This window comes from Schistocerca cancellata, chromosome 1 (genome assembly GCF_023864275.1).
Source record: "Schistocerca cancellata isolate TAMUIC-IGC-003103 chromosome 1, iqSchCanc2.1, whole genome shotgun sequence".
NCBI classification, from domain to species: Eukaryota; Metazoa; Arthropoda; class Insecta; order Orthoptera; family Acrididae; genus Schistocerca; species Schistocerca cancellata.
In genome coordinates this window covers 1,190,972,453-1,190,993,670 of record NC_064626.1, presented here as the reverse complement: position 1 = coordinate 1,190,993,670, position 21,218 = coordinate 1,190,972,453, and the positions used below count along the sequence as shown (strand labels likewise).

Sequence of the window (21,218 nt, the reverse complement as noted above, 5' to 3'; positions counted from 1 at the left end):
TTCGAAGCTATGATGGAGAGGAGAAAGAAAAAGATGAGAGGGGCACAACAATGGTGGCTATACCGTCCCTAATATGTAAAGTCTTGAGTTCCCTCTTGAATGTTGAGTGGTTCTGGATAAGACGCAGATCACAGGGGAGCGCGTTCCATAGTCGTATGGCTGAGAAGGAGAATGACACGGAGAAAGATTTTGTATTATGTGAAGGTACAGCCAAGATGCTAGACGTATCCGATCTGGTATTGTGGTTGTGGAATGATGATAGGTGTTTAATGTGAGAAGATAAGTATTGGGGGCACCAATGGCTAAGAAATGGATGAAGTAAGCACATCGTGTGGAGATCGCGTGCCTTATGTGGGCGTATCCAACCTAGCTGGGAGTATGAAGGACTGATATGATCATACAACCGTATATTGCATACGTATCTAACGCAAGCATTCATCACTAGCTTGAGCCACTTCGAATTTTCACTATTTGTGCCATGTTGAACTACGTCACAGTAGTAAAGATTAGGCAAGACTAGTGTTTGGACTAATTTTTGTTTAACATGGGTTGGAAATATTTTTCTAAATTTTTTAATTGCATGTAGGGAGGAGAGCGATTTCCGGCAAGCTGTGACTGTTTATTCTTCCCAGTTTGAGTGTTCATCCAAGATTATTCCAAGGTCTTTTACTGTTTTCTGGTATGGTAGTTTGGTACCATTGAGGAGTATTTGAGGGACTGTTTCGCGAAAGTACCGACTGATTAACTTTGGATGAGATATAAGTATGACCAGAGATTTCTTGGGGTTTAGTTTCAGACCTAGGTTCTGTGCCCATCGAGAAACAGAGCAAAGATCTGCGTTCATACTCGCTACTGCGTCAGCAATGTTCTTGGGACTTGCACTTATGTACAGTTGGACGTCGTCGGCATATAGATGGTAGTTGCAGGAGTGAGTAGGCCATACACACTTGTTTAGTTGTCATACGCTGCCTACTGGCATCAAACTGGTAGAGGATCTACCTTTGTGCCTATGGTGAAAAAGGTACGCCAGAACATAAAGCTCATACTGATCGACAACGATTGAATCAGCACAGAAGACTCGATACCAAGGATTGCGAGACAGAATGGTAGATCTTGGACAACATTGTCGACCCTATTTCAAATAATGCTTGGGCAGTGCTTTACCTTATCAACCAAACTCCCAACTACTGTACTATGAGAATTTGAGGCAGAAGATGCAGAAGCAACACAGTGTAGACAGCTGGTGTCAACAGTTGTGGCACAAGAACAGTCAAAAATGCCTATGGTCATTGAAACAAAGCCAGACAGAAATGCAGCCGCGGTCCATTTCTCGCCCCGTAGGATCTAAAGGCGAGGTGACGTGGATGGTGAGTGGCGCGTGGCTGCGCTCATTACCGGCAACAGCGATGCTCCCTTTGAACAGGGGGATCGTCTCCTGCAACCAAGGAGCTGAGAAACAATGGAAGAGGCAGTTGAAACCACAACGGCCTCCACAGCGCTCATGGAACCACTGGGGCATGCCTAAGGACTGGGGAGCGATGGGGTGCATTATGAAATGTGACGGTCAAGATACAGTTAGATTTGGTAGTGGATGTTTTTATTTATGGTAGACATAGCAATCTATCTATCTAATAATAATAATAATAATAATAATAATAAACATTATTATTGTTGTTGTTGTGGTCTTCAGTCCTGAGACTGGTTTGATGCAGCTCTCCATGCTACTCTATCCTGTGCAAGCTTCTTCATCTTCCAGTACCTACTGCAACCTACATCCTTCTGAATCTGCTTAGTGTATTCATCTCTTGGTCTCCCCCTACGATTTTTACCCTCCACGCTGCCCTCCAAAACATTATTATTATTATTATTAATAAAAATAGTTATGGTGATAGGAGGTAGTATTGTGTAGGAGATAATGATGTATATTAGTTAATTTGTGTGAAAATCTGTGTAAGAACACAGCCTGTGTTGCAATTGTAGGTTACATGTTACTATTCAATAAATAAATCCAAAATAGAATAGAAGAGTGGGTGGAAGGTGTACTGGACTTCGATAATGCATAAAAGGTCTCGAAGAACACAGTATTCTGAGCAACGTCAGATGTCTCACAGGAATCAGATGCTTGAGTTATTGCCAACACTGTTTCATTTTCCTCTTGCTTTGTCGGTCAAGCTCTTCATTCACTCTGAACTTTGTGTGTCTTCTCTTGAAGTATCACCTTTCTGAGAGGGGAGAAAGGGCAGCGGTAAGGCATGCTGCAAGATTGTGTATCCCAAGTTGTCAAAAAAATCCCCATGTTGACTTGGAAAAGTACTCTGGAAAAGAAATTGTGTAGAGGTGTATTTTATGCCCTCAAATGAATGTAGCTTTCCTTATACGTAATGTAGCTGCATGTGGTATAACTGTATCAAAAAATCGACTTTTAAGAGTTCTGCACATACACTTTTGCCAATAAAATGTTGATGATAGCTCCTGATCATTGACAGAAGGTGATTATTTAATATTTTATGCAACTTGAGTGATTCACTAATGACAGTTTTACTTTCTATCAGAGAGTTTTCTGTTCCCTAAGTGACTGATGATATTCTTTAGCACTTGGCACTCTGTACTGAAATTCTGGAAGAGGGCTGTTAATATCCTTAACATGTTATACAACTGTCATTTTCTCAATATAACATAATATAGATATCCAAACTGATTGATTATTATAACTGTACATCTGCTTTATAAAATCTTTTCTCGCACTCTGCCAATCAACTAGAGAACAATCTATGAAGATACTGCCTGTGTCTGTAGCCCTGTTACCTTGAACTTGTGTTCGAATGTTCACTGTCAGTAGCACGTTGTAAATTCATTGACATTTTTATCTCAAGACAGATCAATGAGAGTGATCATAATGAAATCCCTAAAAAACATAAGATTATAAAGAAATTCTCACAAAAACATAAGCCAAATCTATTAGACTCTCAGGCCGTGGGAAGAAAACTATTTAGTCTGAACTTCAGGATCTTTAGAGGCATATAATTAACCGTATTGCTTGAAAATTAAAACTCTTACCCACTGTCTTCAAATGTTTGTCTTCAAATATTTGTATAGTTTCTGGTCATTTGTCAGACACTTTTCTTTGGGCACAATGCCAGGAAGAAGCTGCTCCAGGGCCGCAGGTGCTACTCCTTCGGATTGTGTTCGTGCCTCGGTAATACGTTTGTGCGTTGTGGACACAGTACTTACGAAGAATGTGTTGACAATTTCTGTTGGTCCATTACGGCCAGGGGACGTCGTCTAGTACATACTTTCCAATGTCAATAAACTTAACCAAAAGCCGTACACTCAAAGATATTTTATTTTATTCTGAAAGCAACCAGTTTCGGCAAAAATGAATTGCCGGAACTGGTTGCTTTCAGAATAAAATAAAATATCTTAAAGTGTACGACTATTGGTAAATTTTATTGACATAGAAATGTGTTGACAGGCTAAATGCTAGCAGGAGCCACCAGGGGCACCATTGTGCTCTCATAGGCAGCGAGGGCGGCAGCAATGGCGGGAGCGATAGTCCACGTCAGCATTTATGGCATCTGGGCCGGGGATGCGCAGTAGACAGCTGCGCATCCAGCCATGCAGCTCTGTCTGGTTCCGCGTTACGGGTACTGTGTAGACTTCCGTCGTATTTGACCATTCTCTCGTGTTTTAAGTGAGCGGATCTACGATTGACTGTTTTCCATGGTATTTGTGTTCTGTGGGCTTTCTTATAATGGCTAAAGCACTTAGAAGGGTTCAAGTGTTTCACAAACAGGAAAGAATTTTCACAACCAGGTCCAGATGGGATCCCAAATCGGTTTTTCAAAGAGTACACTACGGCATTGGCTCCTTATTTAGCTTTCATTTATCACGAATCTCTCGCCCAGCGCCAAGTTCAAAGCGATTGGAAAAAATCAGAGGTCACCCCTGTCCGGAAAAGAATGGTCCCGCAAAATTACAGACCAGTATCCCTAACATCGGTTTGCTGCAGAATTCTTGAATATATTCTCAGTTCGAATATAATAAAGTTTGTTGAGACCGAGAATTTTTTTAGTAGCACTTGCAACCTACGTCCTCAATTATTTGCTTGTCGTATTCCAATCTCTGTCTTCCTCTACAGTTTTTGCCCTCTACAGCTCCCTCTAGTACCATGGAAGTCATTCCCTCATGTCTTAGCGGATGACCTATCATCCTGTCCCTTCTCCTTATCAGCGTTTTCCACATATTCCTTTCCTCTCCGATTCTGCGTAGAACCTCCTCATTCCTTACCTTATCAGTCCACCTAATTTTCAACATTCGTCTATAGCACCACATCTCAAATGCTTCGATTCTCTTCTGTTCCGGTTTTCCCACAGTCCATGTTTCACTACCATACAATGTTGTACTCCAGACGTACATCCTCAGAAATTTCTTCCTCAAATTAAGGCCGGTATTTGATATTAGTAGATTTCTCTTGGCCAGAAATGCCTTTTTTGCCATAGCGAGTCTGCTTTTGATGTCCTCCTTGCTCCGTCCGTCATTGGTTATTTTACTGCCTAGGTAGCAGAATTCCTTAACTTCATTGACTTCGTGACCATCAATCCTGATGTTAAGTTTCTCGCTGTTCTCATTTCTACTACTTCTCATTACCTTCGTCTTTGTCCGATTTACTCTCAAACCATACTGTGTACTCATTAGACTGTTCATTCCGTTCAGCAGATCATTTAATTCTTCTTCACTTTCACTCAGGATAGCAATGTCATCAGCGAATCATATCATTGATATCCTTTCACCTTATATTTTAATTCCACTCCTGAACCTTTCTTTTATTTCCATCATTGCTTCCTCGATGTACAGATTGAAGAGTAGGGGCGAAAGGCTACAGCCTTGTCTTACACCCTTCTTAATACGAGCACTTCGTTCTTGATCGTCCACTCTTATTATTCCCTCTTGGTTGTTGTACATATTGTATACGACCCGTCTCTCCCTATAGCTTACCCCTACTTTTTCAGAATCTCGAACAGCTTGCACCATTTTATATTGTTGAACGCTTTTTCCAGGTCGACAAATCCTATGGAAGTGTCTTGATTTTTCTTTAGCCTTGCTTCCATTATTAGCCGTAACGTCAGAATTGCCTCTCTCGTCCCTTTACTTTTCCTAAAGCCAAACTGATCGTCACCTAGCGCATTCTCAATTTTCTTTTCCGTTCTTCTGTATATTATTCTTGTAAGCAGCTTCGATGCATGAGCTGTTAAGTTGATTGTGCGATAATTCTCGCACTTGTCAGCTCTTGCCGTCTTCGGAATTGTGTGGATGATGCTTTTCCGAAAGTCAGATGGTATATCATCAGACTACACACCAACGTGAATAGTCGTTTTGTTGCCACTTCCCCCAATGATTTTAGAAATTCTGATGAAATGTTGTCTATCCCTTCTGCCTTATTTGACCGCAAGTCCTCCAAAGCTCTTTTAAATTCCGATTCTAATACTGGATCCCTTATCTCTTCTAAATCGACTCCTGTTTCTTCTTCTATCACATCAGACAAATCTTCACCCTCATAGAGGCTTTCAATGTATTCTTTCCACCTATTTGCTCTCTCCTCTGCATTTAACGGTGGAAATCCCGTTGCACTCTTAATGTTACCACCGTTGCTTTTAATGTCACCAAAGGTTGTTTTGACTTTCCTGTATGCTGAGTCTGTCCTTCCGACAATCATATCTTTTTCGATGTCTTCACATTTTTCCTGCAGCCATTTCGTATTAGCTTCCCTGTACTTCCTATTTATTTCATTCCTCAGCGACTTGTATTTCTGTATTCCTGATTTTCCCGGAACATGTTTTTACTTCCTCCTTTCATCAATCAACTGAAGTATTTCTTCTGTTACCCATGGTTTCTTCGCAGCTACCTTCTTTGTACCTATGTTTTCCTTCCCAACTTCTGTGATGGCCCTCTTTGGAGATGTCCATTCCTCTTCAACTGTACTGCCTACTGCGCTATTCCTTATTGCTGTATCTATAGCGTTAGAGAACTTCAAACGTATCTCGTCATTCCATAGTACTTCCGTATCCCACTTCTTTGCGTATTGATTCTTCCTGACTAATGTCTTGAACTTCAGCCTACTCTTCATCACTACTATATTGTGATCTGAGTCTATATCTGCTCCTGGGTACGCCTTACAATCCAGTATCTGATTTCGGAATTTCTGTCTGACCATGATGTAATCTAATTGAAATCTTCCCGTATCTCCCAGCCTTTTCCAAGTATACCTCCTCCTCTTGTGATTCTTGAACAGGGTATTCGCTATTACTAGCTGAAACTTGTTACAGAACTCAATTAGTCTTTCTCCTCTTTCATTCCTTGTCCCAAGCCCATATTCTCCTGTAACCTTTTCTTCTACTCATTCCCCTACAACTGCATTCCAGTCGCCCATGACTATTAGATTTTCGTCCCCCTTTACATACTGCATTACCCTTTCAATATCCTCATACACTTTCTCTGTCTGTTCATCTTCAGCTTGCGACGTCGGCATGAATACCTGAACTATCGTTGTCGGTGTTGGTCTGCTGTCGGTTCTGATTAGAACAACCCGGTCACTGAACTGTTCACAGTAACACACCCTCTGCCCTACCTTCCTATTCATAACGAATCCTACACCTGTTATACCATTTTCTGCTGCTGTTGATATTACCTGAGAAATTTATGTCCACTAATATGCGTGGTTTTAGAAAGCACCACTCAGCTAGCCCTTTTCTCACATGACACACTGCGAACTATGGATGAAGGGCAACAGGCAGATTCCATATTTCTAGATTTCCAAAAAGGATTTTACACGGTTCCCTACTGAAAGCTGTTAAAGAAGGTACGAGCATACTGATTGGCTCCAAGACTTCTTAAATTATAGAACCGAGTATGTTGTCCTCGACGGTGAACGTTCATCAGGGAGAAGCGTGTGGTCAAGGGTGACCCAGGAACGTGGAACACGACCTCTGTTATTCTCTACATTCACACATCATCTGGCGGTCAGTACGGGCTGCAATCTGCTGTTGTTTTCTGACGATGCTGTGCTGGACGGTAAGGTTTCGTCGTTGAGTGACTGTAGGAGGATACAAGACAGACAAAATTTCTGTTTGGTGTGATGAATGACAGCTATCTCTAAATGTAGAAAAATGTAAGTTAATGCGGAAGAACCTGTAATGTTCGGATACAGAATCACTAGTGTCTCGCTTGGCACTGTTACGTCGTTTAAATATCGGCGTGTAAGTTGAAAAGCATTATGAAATAGAACGAGCATATGAGGATTGTGGTAAGAAAGGCGAATGGTCGACTTCGGTTTATTGGGAGACTCCTAGGAAAGTGTGGTTTAGCTGTAAAGGAGACCGCATATAGGACGCTGGTGCGACCTATTCTTGAGTACTGCTCGAGTGTCTGGGATCTGCATGACGTCGGGTTAAAGGAAGGCGTCGAAGAAATTCAGAGGCGGTCTGCTAGATTTCTTACTGGTTGGTTCGAACAACACGCAGGTGCTACGGAGATGCTTCGGAAACTCAAATGGTAATCCCCTGAGGAAAGGCGATATTCTTTTCGAGGAACACTACTGAGTAAATTTAGAGAACTGGCATTTGAAGCTGACTGCAGAACGACTTCTTGGCTCCAACATACATTGCGCGTAAGGACCACGAATATGAGATACGAGAAATTAGGGTTCATACGGAGGCTTGTAGAGAGTGGTTTTTCCCTCCCTCTATTTGCGAGTGGAACAGGAAAGGAAATGACTAATGGTGGTACGAGGTATTCTCCGCCACGCCCCTTAGTGTGGATTGCGGAGTACCGATGTAGATGTTGACAACGTACTTGGTTCTGTTACTTCTATATGATCAAGGACGATCATCTCAGTTATTATTCTGTTTTATATTGGATTCAGATTTGTTGTGATGATGTTATAGAAGTGTTCTTAAACGCTACCAGGGAAGCGTTATTCATTCATCAATCAAGTGCGAACAGTTTACAATGAGAGGATACGAAGGATGGCAAGAAGGTTAAGCGTTTGGTGGGGCTAGCACCAGCTCCAGGTTTATGTTCTAGTATCTCATCCGACACTCCAATGCAGACGTCCTCCAGCTGTGCTGGACTCCCCTGCAGCCAGGACCCGCCCCTTTTATGTAGAGGGATGGCAAAGAGGACAAAAGCAGGATTCTCTAGCATACTGCTCAGACGTCACAGCAAACTGACAGGTCTGCCGTCATGTCCCACGTGATCACTGCCCTCTATCTGAGCCTCATGCTGCCCAACCTGCTTCAAGAATATGCAGCCATGGTTGGTTGGCCTCGCAAGTGCAACGCAATACTCTTCTTCTGGATAATTTTGGACATCGTGCGTCGTGCTGTTTCCGCGGCTCGCATGGCGAGTCGTTATTTCTTCGTCTATTCATTCTTGCAATGTAGATCTTCATCGTTTTTTACATTTCGTTCTGCAATATTGATCAGCCACGTGCTCCTACACACGACATTTTCTGTGTTTCTTTAGGGGTTCGTAGTGGTTTTCGTTTCTCCTACACCTGTGTCAGCTTCTCTTTCCTGGTGTTTTCCATGTTCCATCAGGTTTTTTTGTTTACTAGTCTGTTCCCTTCGTGTGCTCCTATGCACGCCATATTGTCTGTCCTTTGGGCGTCTTCTTTGCTCAGTCGCACCCATTGTCTTGTCTTGTGTTTTTAGGCCTTTTTCGGCTATTCCTCTTCTCGCTCCAGCCACGCAGCCTCAGATACACTCCAGGCACCATCTTCCTTCTATTGTCCACTGTCTTCATGTTTTCTTGTTATCTGACCACTGGCACACTGGTTTTCCAGCTGCACATTGTCTTATTTCCAGTAATGACATTTGTCGAATTTTGGCTCCCAGTGCTATCTGCATTCAGTCGATATTATGCTGACCATCGGCACTATCGTGTTCCTGGCGGCCACGCTCGTAGAGGCCTGTGTCCCATTGTGGCCAACCCCTGTCTCACATCACGCCAGCAGTCACGCTGGTTGCACTGTCCTGCCAGTGGACCCAATGGTCGAGCTGTGCCCAACCATCCCCATCTCATAGTGCTGGTGAACGTCCACTGGCGCTGCGATCTTATTCTTTGGCAGACCACACTGTCTCCAGAGCAAGGGACTGTCGGGCTTGGCCTGCCCACTTCAGAACACTGGGTCCCGGGTTCTGCGGAAGCATTGCACCCACCAAGAGCTTTTCTCGCCCTCGTATATTCCACGCTTCGACAGAGGGGAGCACCTTGTATGGTGGACGCCCTCCGGCGCTGTGATCCTCAGTAGGCCCACGATCCCCAGCCCGAGGGACAGCTGTCGCTTTCTTTCGGCTAGTGACAAGATGGTGAGGCGTAGCGCCGTATACCGATCCTGCCTTGGAGGCGGTTAGGTGGGAGATGTGTCTCAGAGCTGGATAGTGACAGATGGTGACGCGAGACTGGAAGCGCACGTAGTTTATGTATCAGCCGATAGAGGACAGTACTGGATAGGGGACTGATTTAGTTTCGATTGTGCCCACTAGATTGCACTAAAGTAATAGAATGTTTTTCATAAACTGTTCTAGTATTTTCATAAAGTGTTATTATGTCTTTTTGTGTACGTAAAATGTTATAAATGTGTTTCAGCAGTATGAATGATGCGTGAGTGTGTTTTAAGGTTATTATGAAGATAATTGTTTAACGAGTTATGTAGTAGGATTTAGTGTGGGAAAATTTCGAAGAAGTACGGATGTGGACAAAGGGGATTTTTGTAGAATAGATTTTGAAAGTAAGTTTATGGTAAAGGGAAAGTTAATTCAGGTATAAAGAACAGTAGTAAATAACTTTATGCATAAACAAAACTTCAGCATATTAGATAATTACGTCGGTAAAAAGTGCAGTCGTTAGGTTTACTATTTTGCGATTGGTTATTGATAAAAGCGCGGACTAACGCCGGAGAATGTTGTTTTGCTATTGGCTGTTGAGTAAACTGACCAATGGTAAAGCAATATTCTTTGCGCGCCTTTCTTTGCTGGTAGAGAAGACTTAGAGTATTCTAGGGAAGAGTTGGAGCCTAGCCATGGAACAGTTCGGACGTGTGTAGTAGTAGTTCCGATGGAAATGATAAGTTGCCGGATATAACAGTGTTTCATACATCAAAAGTGTTGTAAAGTGACGGCATAATTATTACGATGGGTGTGTAGAAATTTCGGAATTTTTAAGTGAATTTTGTGACGAGAAAAGACAAAAATTCCGCGTGGCGTATTGAGCAGGTTGGTGGCTAAAAACTGTGACTGCATTAGGTACCGACAGACTTAATATTTGGTGAGCATTCTCAACCAAAAACAATCCGTAGTTTTGTAGCCATTACGTTTTCTGGAAATGCAACACCATAAACTTGCTAACGTGAGTGAAAGGGATAGTGAGTGACTGTGTTACGACTAGCACGGGCTTGGCAGTGATACTTGTTCACCTAAGTTTCAGAATCTATTAATTAAGGAAAAAAATTCCAACCTTTCATTTCGTGTGACAACTTTCTCCAGAAACGTAGATTTAGTGGCTAATTGCAGCCTGGTTCATGTCGAAGTACAGTATGTTTCGCTCGGCTTCCCTACTGATGATCTGCTGAGACAATGTTCACAGGGTACGTCGTAAAGGGACGGAAGGAATCGCGCCGCCACAATGGGTCTGGCATCCTTTCCATAAGAGGGCAGTAATGTCTTGTATCTGGCTGTACATTGACCATTTCTTCTCGTGGAACATCCTTCTTCCGGAACAATGCCCATCACAAGAATATAGACTGCTCCTGGACCAGTGGTGCCCTTTCTTCAGAGAGCGTACACACACGTTGCTAGTGCACTACATATTGTGTACACAATACTGGCTGCAAAGAGACAGCCAAAATGACAGGGGCGCCACCCAGGGTACCATCAGTGCTCATGGGCAGCAGACGTAGCAACAAAGGCAGTGCAGCATTTGAGGCAACTAGCCTGCCTTCACAGGTCATGTGTACATCAAGCGTCCATGGATATTCTTCGTCAAGTCCTATATTGGCGTCTCAGCCTCCAACAGGCTGCACTTTGTTCAGCCCACTGCCAATAATCAGCCACGTCTCACGGACCATCCATCCGAGTTTTCTGGTGAGTCTGCAGTGGTGACATTGCTCCATCCGCTACAAGGGCTGATAGTCCACTATCGAACTGGTATTGCTACGGTGGTACTTTGATTGTGTACTTGTGCTAGAGTGATCATTGTGATCAATACCATGATGCACTTTGTGACTCTGTTACTCCCATCTTATTAAGCACGTACATTTCAGTTGTTATTCTGTTTTATGTTGAATTCGGAGTTGTTATCATGCAGTAATAAACGTGTTCTTGAACGCTATCTGGAAATCATCACTCAGTCATCAACCAAGTGCAGTCAGTTTACAGTAAAAGGTTACAAAGGTTCAGCCTTGACAGTATTTTGATACGTCAGCTACTTTGAATGGAGAATTACATCTGGCATAAGTGGCCATGCCTCTCACCTGCAACTCATTCTTTGCATAGAAATCACAAGAGAAGCGTTACTATTTCTTCACCACATAAATGATGCTCCGACACACAGATACGGTCAGAGTTAACAGATATTAGCAATTTATCTACTTTACCTCTAATTCCGATAATGTTTTGATGAAATAAGCTCGCTGACTCTTCTTATCCGTATTTACCATTTACTAAACTAACTTGCAACATTAAAGAATCCCTTCTGAGGCAGGGATACAACCTTCCTGACTAAATTCTGAAAAAAAGTTCCTGCCCCTCTACATGCTATCACAGGCTTTGAGTGAGGCCTGATCCACCCTCTGTACTGCTACGTATAAATTTAGTCATCAAACCCTTTCCAGTGTGAATTCAGGTATAGGCAGTGTGTATAAGACCCATCCTATAGTTACCCTCAACTGCACCACTGAAATGTGTGCTTTGTCAGCTGTCATCAACCTCAAGTCCTATATTAACTTACCTGACACCACTATCAAAACTGGGTTGATCGTAATGCCCCAGCAGGAGTACAAATTGGACATTAGTCTGCTGAGTCCTAATACCAAATCCACGACTGTATCGTAAGCATAGTCTTTACGAATACTCTTTCCAGACCCTACTAACTGTAAAGCAAAAATGAAATCTTGGATATTAAGTAATATTCATTACTTAAAATCAGTAAAAAAAAATTTTGAGGGATACAAAATAGAATACTATTGTAAAGTATTAGAAGTATGTTCGTTGATGTCCTTTTCACCAGCAGCATGGGGACTTGGAAACAGGAATTTACTTAAATAATACCATTTCATTTATTTGCAGACAAAATTAAAGCTGCCTTATTTATTACACACCACAATAAATATTTTGAAAAATAATGTGGTTGTATTTGAAGATAATCTCACATAACGTCTGCACATTAAATAGCGTCTACTTATACCAGGAATGTGGGAAACATTGAACATTCACTCGTATAACTACCACAGCACTCATTCTTGTACATATGTGGAGGTAAAAATAAACTCTTTTTTTTTACAGTGGACTAGAATTTTCAACTTTCAACAATAATCTAACATACAAAAATACTATAGATATGTCAGTGGGTCCGCTTGGGTTGTAGGAAACAACGTGGATGCCTCGTCAAAATAAATAAGTTCTTGCTGATTACCCTGTAATAAAAAGAGCATTACAAAAATAACAACTTCACATTCACGCCTCAGCGCACATCTCTAAACTCTAACATTCACAATCATGGGATTCAACCATTGATCTCTAATGCGAAAATAATACAGAAGCACAACTTTTGAAGTGACGGATGGTTGTTTCAGAAGCAGTTACTCTACCTGCCATTGAGTTATTTCGGACATGCACATTAGTTTATCTCCTTTCTTAAGCTTCTAAAGTGTTGCTTTGGCTAGTTGTGACTAGAACATCAAAGGAATCATGCAGCAAGTAGTGCTAAAACACATATGCTATTACACTTTCATTCGGACGAATAGTTATCGCGCGATTGTCGAACATCAACTACAGTTAACACATTCAAATATCAGATTGTATGAAACAGCTCGTTTCTAACATTTGCTGTGACCAAACGAACTTTGGGTCTCCAATACATGCTGTTGGAGAACGTCGTTCCATATTCTTCCTATTTCTTAACTGACTACTTCATTGTCCAGTAGTATCTTTCCTTATCATGACACATGGCACAGAAGCAAAGCACAGTTTTTATAAAACGCAGAATATCTGAAACTTTCACACAGTTGTTGATAGAAATAAATTATACTGTGTATTTATTAAAAAATGTTCTTCTCAATGACCTGTTCTACTAATTACGTTTAGTCATATACGAATAAGAAGTTCATTTGCGAGGGCAAAAAATCGTTAACTACCTCCTGATTGTTTCACTAGGAACGTAGGAAAAAACGACTGCAAGCTGCTGGCTAATGCTTGGGGCATCATGGTTCATTCGTGACGTCAGAGAAGAGACTGTGAGGAGAATACCACATCTACATGAGAAGAGGCGTTCCTCACTAGTAGAAACGTGGGGACAAGGACTGGCGCCAGGAAGCTTTCTATTACTATAGAATGAGCCGAAAGACTGCGTGGGACTGTAAAGAGCAGTGCAATATTTTTTAAGAGAGTGACTGGGACTAGAGGCACGATGCCAGAACAGTTTAGCAGTATCACTGACAATGAGGAACAGTTTAAAGAGACAGTCAGTGATGTTCACAGAGTTAAAGAATGGGACAGCAGTGTAAATAATTAAGAGGGCGGGGGGGGGGGAGGGGGGTTGGCAAGTGATGGGGAGGACGAAAGACAGGCAGATAAAAATAAAAGCTGCAGAATGAAGGGTTGGTGGAATGAATAAATAAAGGCAATTTTAGGAGATAAACTCCAGTTCAATGGACAATGGTAAGGTGAATACTGGTATGAAGCAAATGGAACAACACACGGAAATACACGTTATGACATCTAGATGGTATCACAGTGTAACTTACGGAGTTAGGAGTTACCCCTAACAGAATTAGCAACTGGTTTTGTTTAAAAGGTACGTTCGTTTGGAGAATGTGCTGCACACACTGCATTTCGAATTAAGCTAATATGTAAGTACTTATTCTTTGTGTAAACTGTATTATAGCCTGTACATACTGAAGTCTGGATAAGTAATTACATGAAATGAATTTATTACATGTTAATACTAGCAAGACCATGTTTGTTGTAACAGACTATGAATTTTTGGATGACGTTAGATATATGAAATAAAGACTTACTGGTAGACGGTGGTTTTATGGTAGGTACAAATGTTGATGGATAGTTATGTGACATATGTCAATTACGACAGAAATCTAGCTTGTTATGAAGTCAGCGTTTTAGTGATTAGATGTAGCAATTGGTTTTTTTATACATCGACATGAGTTACGAATTTGTAATGACAAACAATTATTTAATGTCATTACCCTCTAATTTTTATAGCCTATATCTCTAATTATTCATGAAGCTGCATCAGACGGGCAACTGGCCAGGGATATTTGATAAAATTTTCGAAAACAATCTTTGAGTAAGTGAATAAAAACAGTACTAATTCTTTAAGAAAATTGATATGGGTGGATCTAGTTCCTACCTTTAATTATCTGGTACGCAAAGTTAATTTGGGATTTAATAGAAATGGAAATGCTGCTTCATTTTCGACATCAGGAATTAATACGTTTCTTTTGCATGTATTCCATCGAGAAAAAGTTATCTACAAGGTTGAAGCTAGGGTAAAATTTGTACAATGGTACTGTATGTGGGATAATACCCAAACATCGATGCAGTCATTTTACGGTTTCATTTATTTTGAAAATACAGTAAAGAAAAAAAAAGAAGGCGCATCACGAAGTAATTTTCCGAATGGGAAGAAAATAGGTTGATATGATGTACATGTATAGACAAAAGAATGATTTATTCAAAGGCAACCTGCTATAAATGAAATTGTACGCATACCATCATTCCTGGTTGTCAGGCTGTTGCCCCACTGCTCTGAGGCCTGTAATCTCACTGACTGGAAATGAATTGTCTTCAGTGATGAGTTCCACCTCGAAATGAGCACCGATGACCAGAGAAGAGGTGTGGGGACACGTCCCTGGCAGCGTTGGTGTAGCAACCTGAATATTGCCCACCATACGGTCCTACAACCAGGGGCGATGGAGTGGGACTGCAATTTAGTTTCAAAGCACGACCCCTTTGGTTGTCAAGCCGCGCCATCCTACAGCACAGCGGTACCCAGGTGATATCCTACGCCATATTTCAGTAGGATAATACTCGCCAACACAGGGTGAGAGTTCCTACTGATTGCCTTCATGTTTGCTGAATCCTATCTCGGTCAGCAAAGTCGCTGGATCTCTCCCCAATTGAGAACGCTTGGAGCATTATGGGCAGCGCCCTCTTACCAGCTGCGGATTTTGACGATGTAACGCGCCAGTTGGACAGAATGCGTCACGATATCCCGCAAGAGGACATCCAACAAATTCGTCAATGAACGACAAATCGAATAACTGCTTACATAAGGCGCATAGGTGGACCAACTCGTTACTGGCTAGCTGAATTTGTGAAGCTCTTCGTCTTGAATAAATCATCCAGTTTTTCTGGATTTGTAATAATTTGTTTTTCTCTACATATACGTCACATCTACCGATATCCGTCCTATTGGAATAATTCCTTCGTGATGCGTCGTTTTTTCTTTGTCTTAGTGTGTAGTATGGTTGAAATTATCTATTGAGATCTGATGAAATATTAAACATAATAAGGTACTACATTTTGTAATGCTCAATCAAGCTAAATTTGCTGCACATCTCTGCTATTTCAAATATTTGACGTTTTATCGCTTCTCCTCACAAGAATTCACTGAATTTTATCCAGATAATCCCATCACTTGCATTTCCTAATTTTTGAGACAATTAACTTTTATTAATTTGAGATAATATTAGCGAGACTATACTTTTGAGGAACACGGTATTGATTGCTTTTAATTTCAGTCAATTACTCAATGACATTCAAACTGCCAAAAGGAGCGTAGAGATCAAGCAAATTAATACAGAGGGACTGTAATACTTAATATCATAACTTTAAAAGAGGTCATCCTAATCCATGCAAGGAGTACGTTTTTGTAAATACGTCTCTTACACCATGTATTCTAGAATAGCGCCAAATATTGGTTGGCACAGACATCACAAACGAAATGAGATGATGAAGGTGAGCCTAGCGACAGCTATGTATGATAATAATAGGCCGTCAACGAGGAATGGATAATACAGTATTACCTGGTACTTCACGAAAGAAACAGGTAAAACTGGTGAAAATTCTTGAACTCTCAAACAAGTAGCAATATTGCGTCATCCACAGTAGGACGATTGCGCTATATGTAGCGGATGTAACAATAATGTCAATCGATTATCTTCATCAGTACTAAGTAAGCAGAATGTCACAAAGAGACGTTTGATCAGCTCGTATAATACGACTCAGGCACACGGCAAGTCTTGCAATAGGCAGCTGAGTCATTTCAGGTACAATTTTCAACTCGATTACGCATTTTATTTGGGAAGTTACCCTCACCATGAAATACTGTTGTTAGATATTTATGATTCTGATAAGGTCTAGTTTTTTTTCGGAAGTATACTGCATGTCATAGGTAATAAAGTTGTCTCACTCTCCAAGAGTACAGAAGAATGAAATGTCAATGAAAGCGAAAATATTATTGTGAAGTTTAATGGTTCAAAACATGGTAGAGAAGGACTGAGGATCGGGACGGAAGGAAATCATAATTATATCGAGTTACTCCGTCACACGGTGAACGTGATCTGTTCAGACAGAGTGGAGACTTATGACTACGTTCCCGTCTTGAAGTCCAGCTTGTAACTAGTATGTAGTGCACTAAACAGTGTCTCTGATGCAGCTGAAACTACAGACTCTCTCTGGCGCCACTTTTAGTTGCGGAGAGTCTCACTGAATTCCACTAGAAATGGTCATGCAGAGTGCTGAAAGAGTGTGAGCAAGTCATCCCAGTGCCCTGAGTGCAGTCCAATCGCTGTTTTGGACATCCACGTTCGTATTTGGTACAGCTGCTGAGTAGTGAAAGTGCGTCCCAAAGACATTGTCGTCGTCCGTTTGCCATCGTCCTGTGGTAGCTGTGACGAACAACGTGCACTGCCTTCAAAGCCAACACTCGTCGACGGAACGTTTGGACTGTCTGTTGAGACGCTGGGACAGTGGCGGGCGCGGTGGACTGGCGCCGGTCCCGGTGCTGGGCGTCCGCCTGTGCTAGAGCACGAACTCTGGCGCGCTGGGCACGTCGTTGAGGCTCCTGGCGAGCTGCACCATGCTGTGGGAGGCGGGGGCGGGTCGGCGCGCGGTCGGCCACGACCCCACGCCGCCCTGGTCGTGCAGCTGCAGCTGCAGCTGGTGGCGCTTGAGCGCCGGCGGCGGAGCGCCCGCGGCCTGCTGCTGGCCCTGCACGTGGTTGGTGGCGACGCCGCCGCAGCCGCTGCTGTTGTTGCTGGCGCTGCTGGTCGTGTTGTTGTTGGCGACGAGCGGCGTCGTGCTGGCGCCGGACGCGCAGTCCAGCGAGAAGAACAGCCGCCCCGACGAGGCGTCCGAGCAGTCGCACTCGTCGTCTGACGAACTGTCGATACACCTGCGGAGGAGGATATCGGAATTAGCTGGTATTATTACAGGTGCAAATAAACAATGTTTTCAGCCTTCAGTTGCAAGGTAATTTTATTCGTTTACCTAGGTTTCGATTCCAGTAATGGAATCTTCTTCAGAACCTATAAATTAAACCACATATGGACATATATTACTCACTAAAATGCATTATCAGTCTAATGATTGAATAATGAAGAAATTGTGATACTTACAACAATGAAATTATTTTGTGAGCCAAACACTGGCCATATCACAGATTAAAAATTAAAACATTAAAGACGCATAATCATAAGATTATGTCAGTCAAAATTAAAACCATTAGGGCGAACGTAGACGGAGCTGCGCCGGCCATAAATCAGGACCACACGTAAGCGGCTCGAAAACTAGGCGTCGTGAGCCGTTACGCGGCGAGGCTCGGCCGCGGCCAAGCGCATGCGCAAGCGCGAGAGACAAACTGTCTCAAAATTACTTAGAGCAAATATACATATAAATAAAATGTAACTGAAAGCTGTCTTACAATTGGACATACCTATCTATTGGTATAGCAACATTAAACAATTTACCTGAGAACAAACTACAAAGCCAAGGTATAATTTTTTTTTTTTTTTTTTTTTTTTTTTTTTTTACAGTAACTAACAATTAGTGTCAAAACCATGCGTGCTGAGCATAAAATGTCTTTAACATAAAAAGGCCTTAGCAACTATGTGTCATTACCAAGCATATAAGGAAATACAAAGACACACATGTACAATCACATTATAATAAAGGGACAAAGCAGATAGGGAAACAGCATCGGCCATTCGAGGCAGACTGTGGGTCAATTTCACTGAAGTAAAGGTTGAAATCCTTCGAAATAACTTCTATTCTTTAATTGCAGCTGATCATTAAGTAAGTTGTCCCTATCAATACTAAGATGTTTAAAAATTTGCAATTCTTCGAGGGTGTCTAGCCTGCATCCCTTTACTTCATTATGCAAAAGCTCTGCGTCTTTTAGAGGCTTAGGAGCATGCGCCTTTTGGACCAGATGTTCAGCAAAAAATTGCAAATTTTTAAACATCTTAGTATTGATAGGGACAACTTACTTAATGATCAGCTGCAATTAAAGAATAGAAGTTATTTCGAAGGATTTCAACCTTTACTTCAGTGAAATTGACCCACAGTCTGCCTCGAATGGCCGATGCTGTTTCCCTATCTGCTTTGTCCCTTTATTATAATGTGATTGTACATGTGTGTCTTTGTATTTCCTTATATGCTTGGTAATGACACATAGTTGCTAAGGCCTTTTTATGTTAAAGACATTTTATGCTCAGCACGCATGGTTTTGACACTAATTGTTAGTTACTGTAAAAAAAAAAAAAAAAAAAAAAAAAAAAAAAAAATTATACCTTGGCTTTGTAGTTTGTTCTCAGGTAAATTGTTTAATGTTGCTATACCAATAGATAGGTATGTCCAATTGTAAGACAGCTTTCAGTTACATTTTATTTATATGTATATTTGCTCTAAGTAATTTTGAGACAGTTTGTCTCTCGCGCTTGCGCATGCGCTTGGCCGCGGCCGAGCCTCGCCGCGTAACGGCTCACGACGCCTAGTTTTCGAGCCGCTTACGTGTGGTCCTGATTTATGGCCGGCGCAGCTCCGTCTACGTTCGCCCTAATGGTTTTAATTTTGACTGACATAATCTTATGATTATGCGTCTTTAATGTTTTAATTTTTAATCTGTGATATGGCCAGTGTTTGGCTCACAAAATAATTTCATTGTTGTAAGTATCACAATTTCTTCATTATTCAATCATTAGACTGATAATGCATTTTAGTGAGTAATATATGTCCATATGTGGTTTAATTTATAGGTTCTGAAGAAGATTCCATTACTGGAATCGAAACCTAGGTAAACGAATAAAATTACCTTGCAACTGAAGGCTGAAAACATTGTTTATTTGCTGTACATTTCACAGTTGCTGACACGCTGCAATATGTTAAAGATTTGTAAATTATTACAGGTGCTCCATGGCTAGGGTCTCCGGATTTATGAGAGTTGCCGAGAAAGTAAAGCACCGCACTTTTTTCTTCAACAGTTCGTTACTGAACGTAATGAGAATCACACACACGAAAGAATGGTGTTTTATCCACACACCCTACTTTTTCACATTATCTCCATCCCGTTCTATGGCCTTCCTCCAGCGCGAAACAAGAACGTGTATGCCCTGTCGGTACCCATGCTTGGGCCGCGCTGTCTGAGGCGTCTTTCACGGTCCGCCGGCCGCGGTGGTCTCGCGGTTCTAGGCGCTCAGTCCGGAACCGCGCGACTGCTACGGCCGCAGGTTCGAATCCTGCCTCGGGCATGGATGTGTGTGATGTCCTTAGGTTAGTTAGGTTTAAGTAGTTCTAAGTTCTAGGGGACTGATGACCGCAGCTGTTAAGTCCCATAGTGCTCAGAGCCTTTTGAACCATTTTCGAGTCCTCACTCGGCCATCATGGGTGTGTGTGTTTTCCTTAGCGTAAGTTAGTTTAAGCTGATTAAATAGTGTGTAAGCTTAGGGGCCCATGACCTCAGCAGTTTGTTTCAATTTTTTTACCAATCATTGAGTGCTTCACTGTGTGAATCAGCCCCTCATCGTCCTCAAAATGTGTTCCGTAAATGGCATCCTTCAATGGCCCAAACAAGTGAAAGTCCGAGGGGGCTAGGTCAGGTGTGACAGCCGTGGATAGTCTCCCCGACTGAAACTTCCTGGCAGATTAAAACTGTGTGCCGGACCGAGACTCGAACTCGGGACCTTTGCCTTTCAGGGGCAAGTGCTCCACCATCTGAGCTACCCAGGCACGTCTCACGCCCCGTCCCAGTACCTTTATTTCAGGAGTGCTAGTTCTGCAAGGTTCGCAGGAGAGCTTCTGTAAAGTTTGGAAGGTAGGAGACGAGGTACTGGCAGAAGTGAAGCTGCGACGACGGGGCGTGAGCCGTGCTTGGGTAGCTCAGATGGTAGAGCACTTGCCCGCGAAAGGCAAAGGTCCCGAGTTCGAGTCTCGGTCCGGCACACAGTTTTAATCTGCCAGGAAGTTTCATATCAGCGTACACTAGGCTGCAAAGTGAAAATCTCATTCTGTCTCTCCGACTGCTGCAAATCATGGAATTACGCCGAACCGCCTTCACAAGACCTCACCCTCTGTGCTCATCGACTAACTGTACTTCCGTCGACACCAGATGCTCCACAGACTTTGCACTAGCGTTTATGAATATTGCCTACAGTTTCTTTCTCCGCAGTGAAAAATTCAATGGCGGCACGTTGTTTGCAACGTGCGTCACCTGTAGATGACATTTTGAAACTGTCCTGCTGCTATGCTATCAGTCGGAAGTGACTCACTCAGGAGACTTCAAATAATACGCACGTAACGTTTCGCATTCGTAGCATTTTTTCCGAAAAAAGAATGGGGTGCATTACTTTCTGGGCAACTCTCATATGTTAAAAATGTACTGAGAACCACTTTAAAACATCAGAGGACGGAAACAGGTTCAAAACTGAA

The 21,218-nt window shown here is 42.2% G+C and overlaps 1 protein-coding gene across 1 annotated transcript in view; it reads right to left on the bottom strand.

Annotated features, from left to right (window-relative positions):
• Nucleotides 1–17,315: 17,315 nt before the first annotated feature.
• Nucleotides 17,316–21,218, bottom strand: part of LOC126141559 (uncharacterized) — a 447,793-nt gene continuing 443,890 nt past the window's right edge. Inside the window, exons 9-10 of the mRNA XM_049915262.1 lie at nt 18,782–18,792; nt 17,316–17,688 (exon numbers count right to left, since the gene is read on the bottom strand). Coding sequence (XP_049771219.1) covers nt 17,316–17,688; nt 18,782–18,792 — 384 coding nt within the window. The remainder of the gene's footprint in view (nt 17,689–18,781; nt 18,793–21,218) is intronic.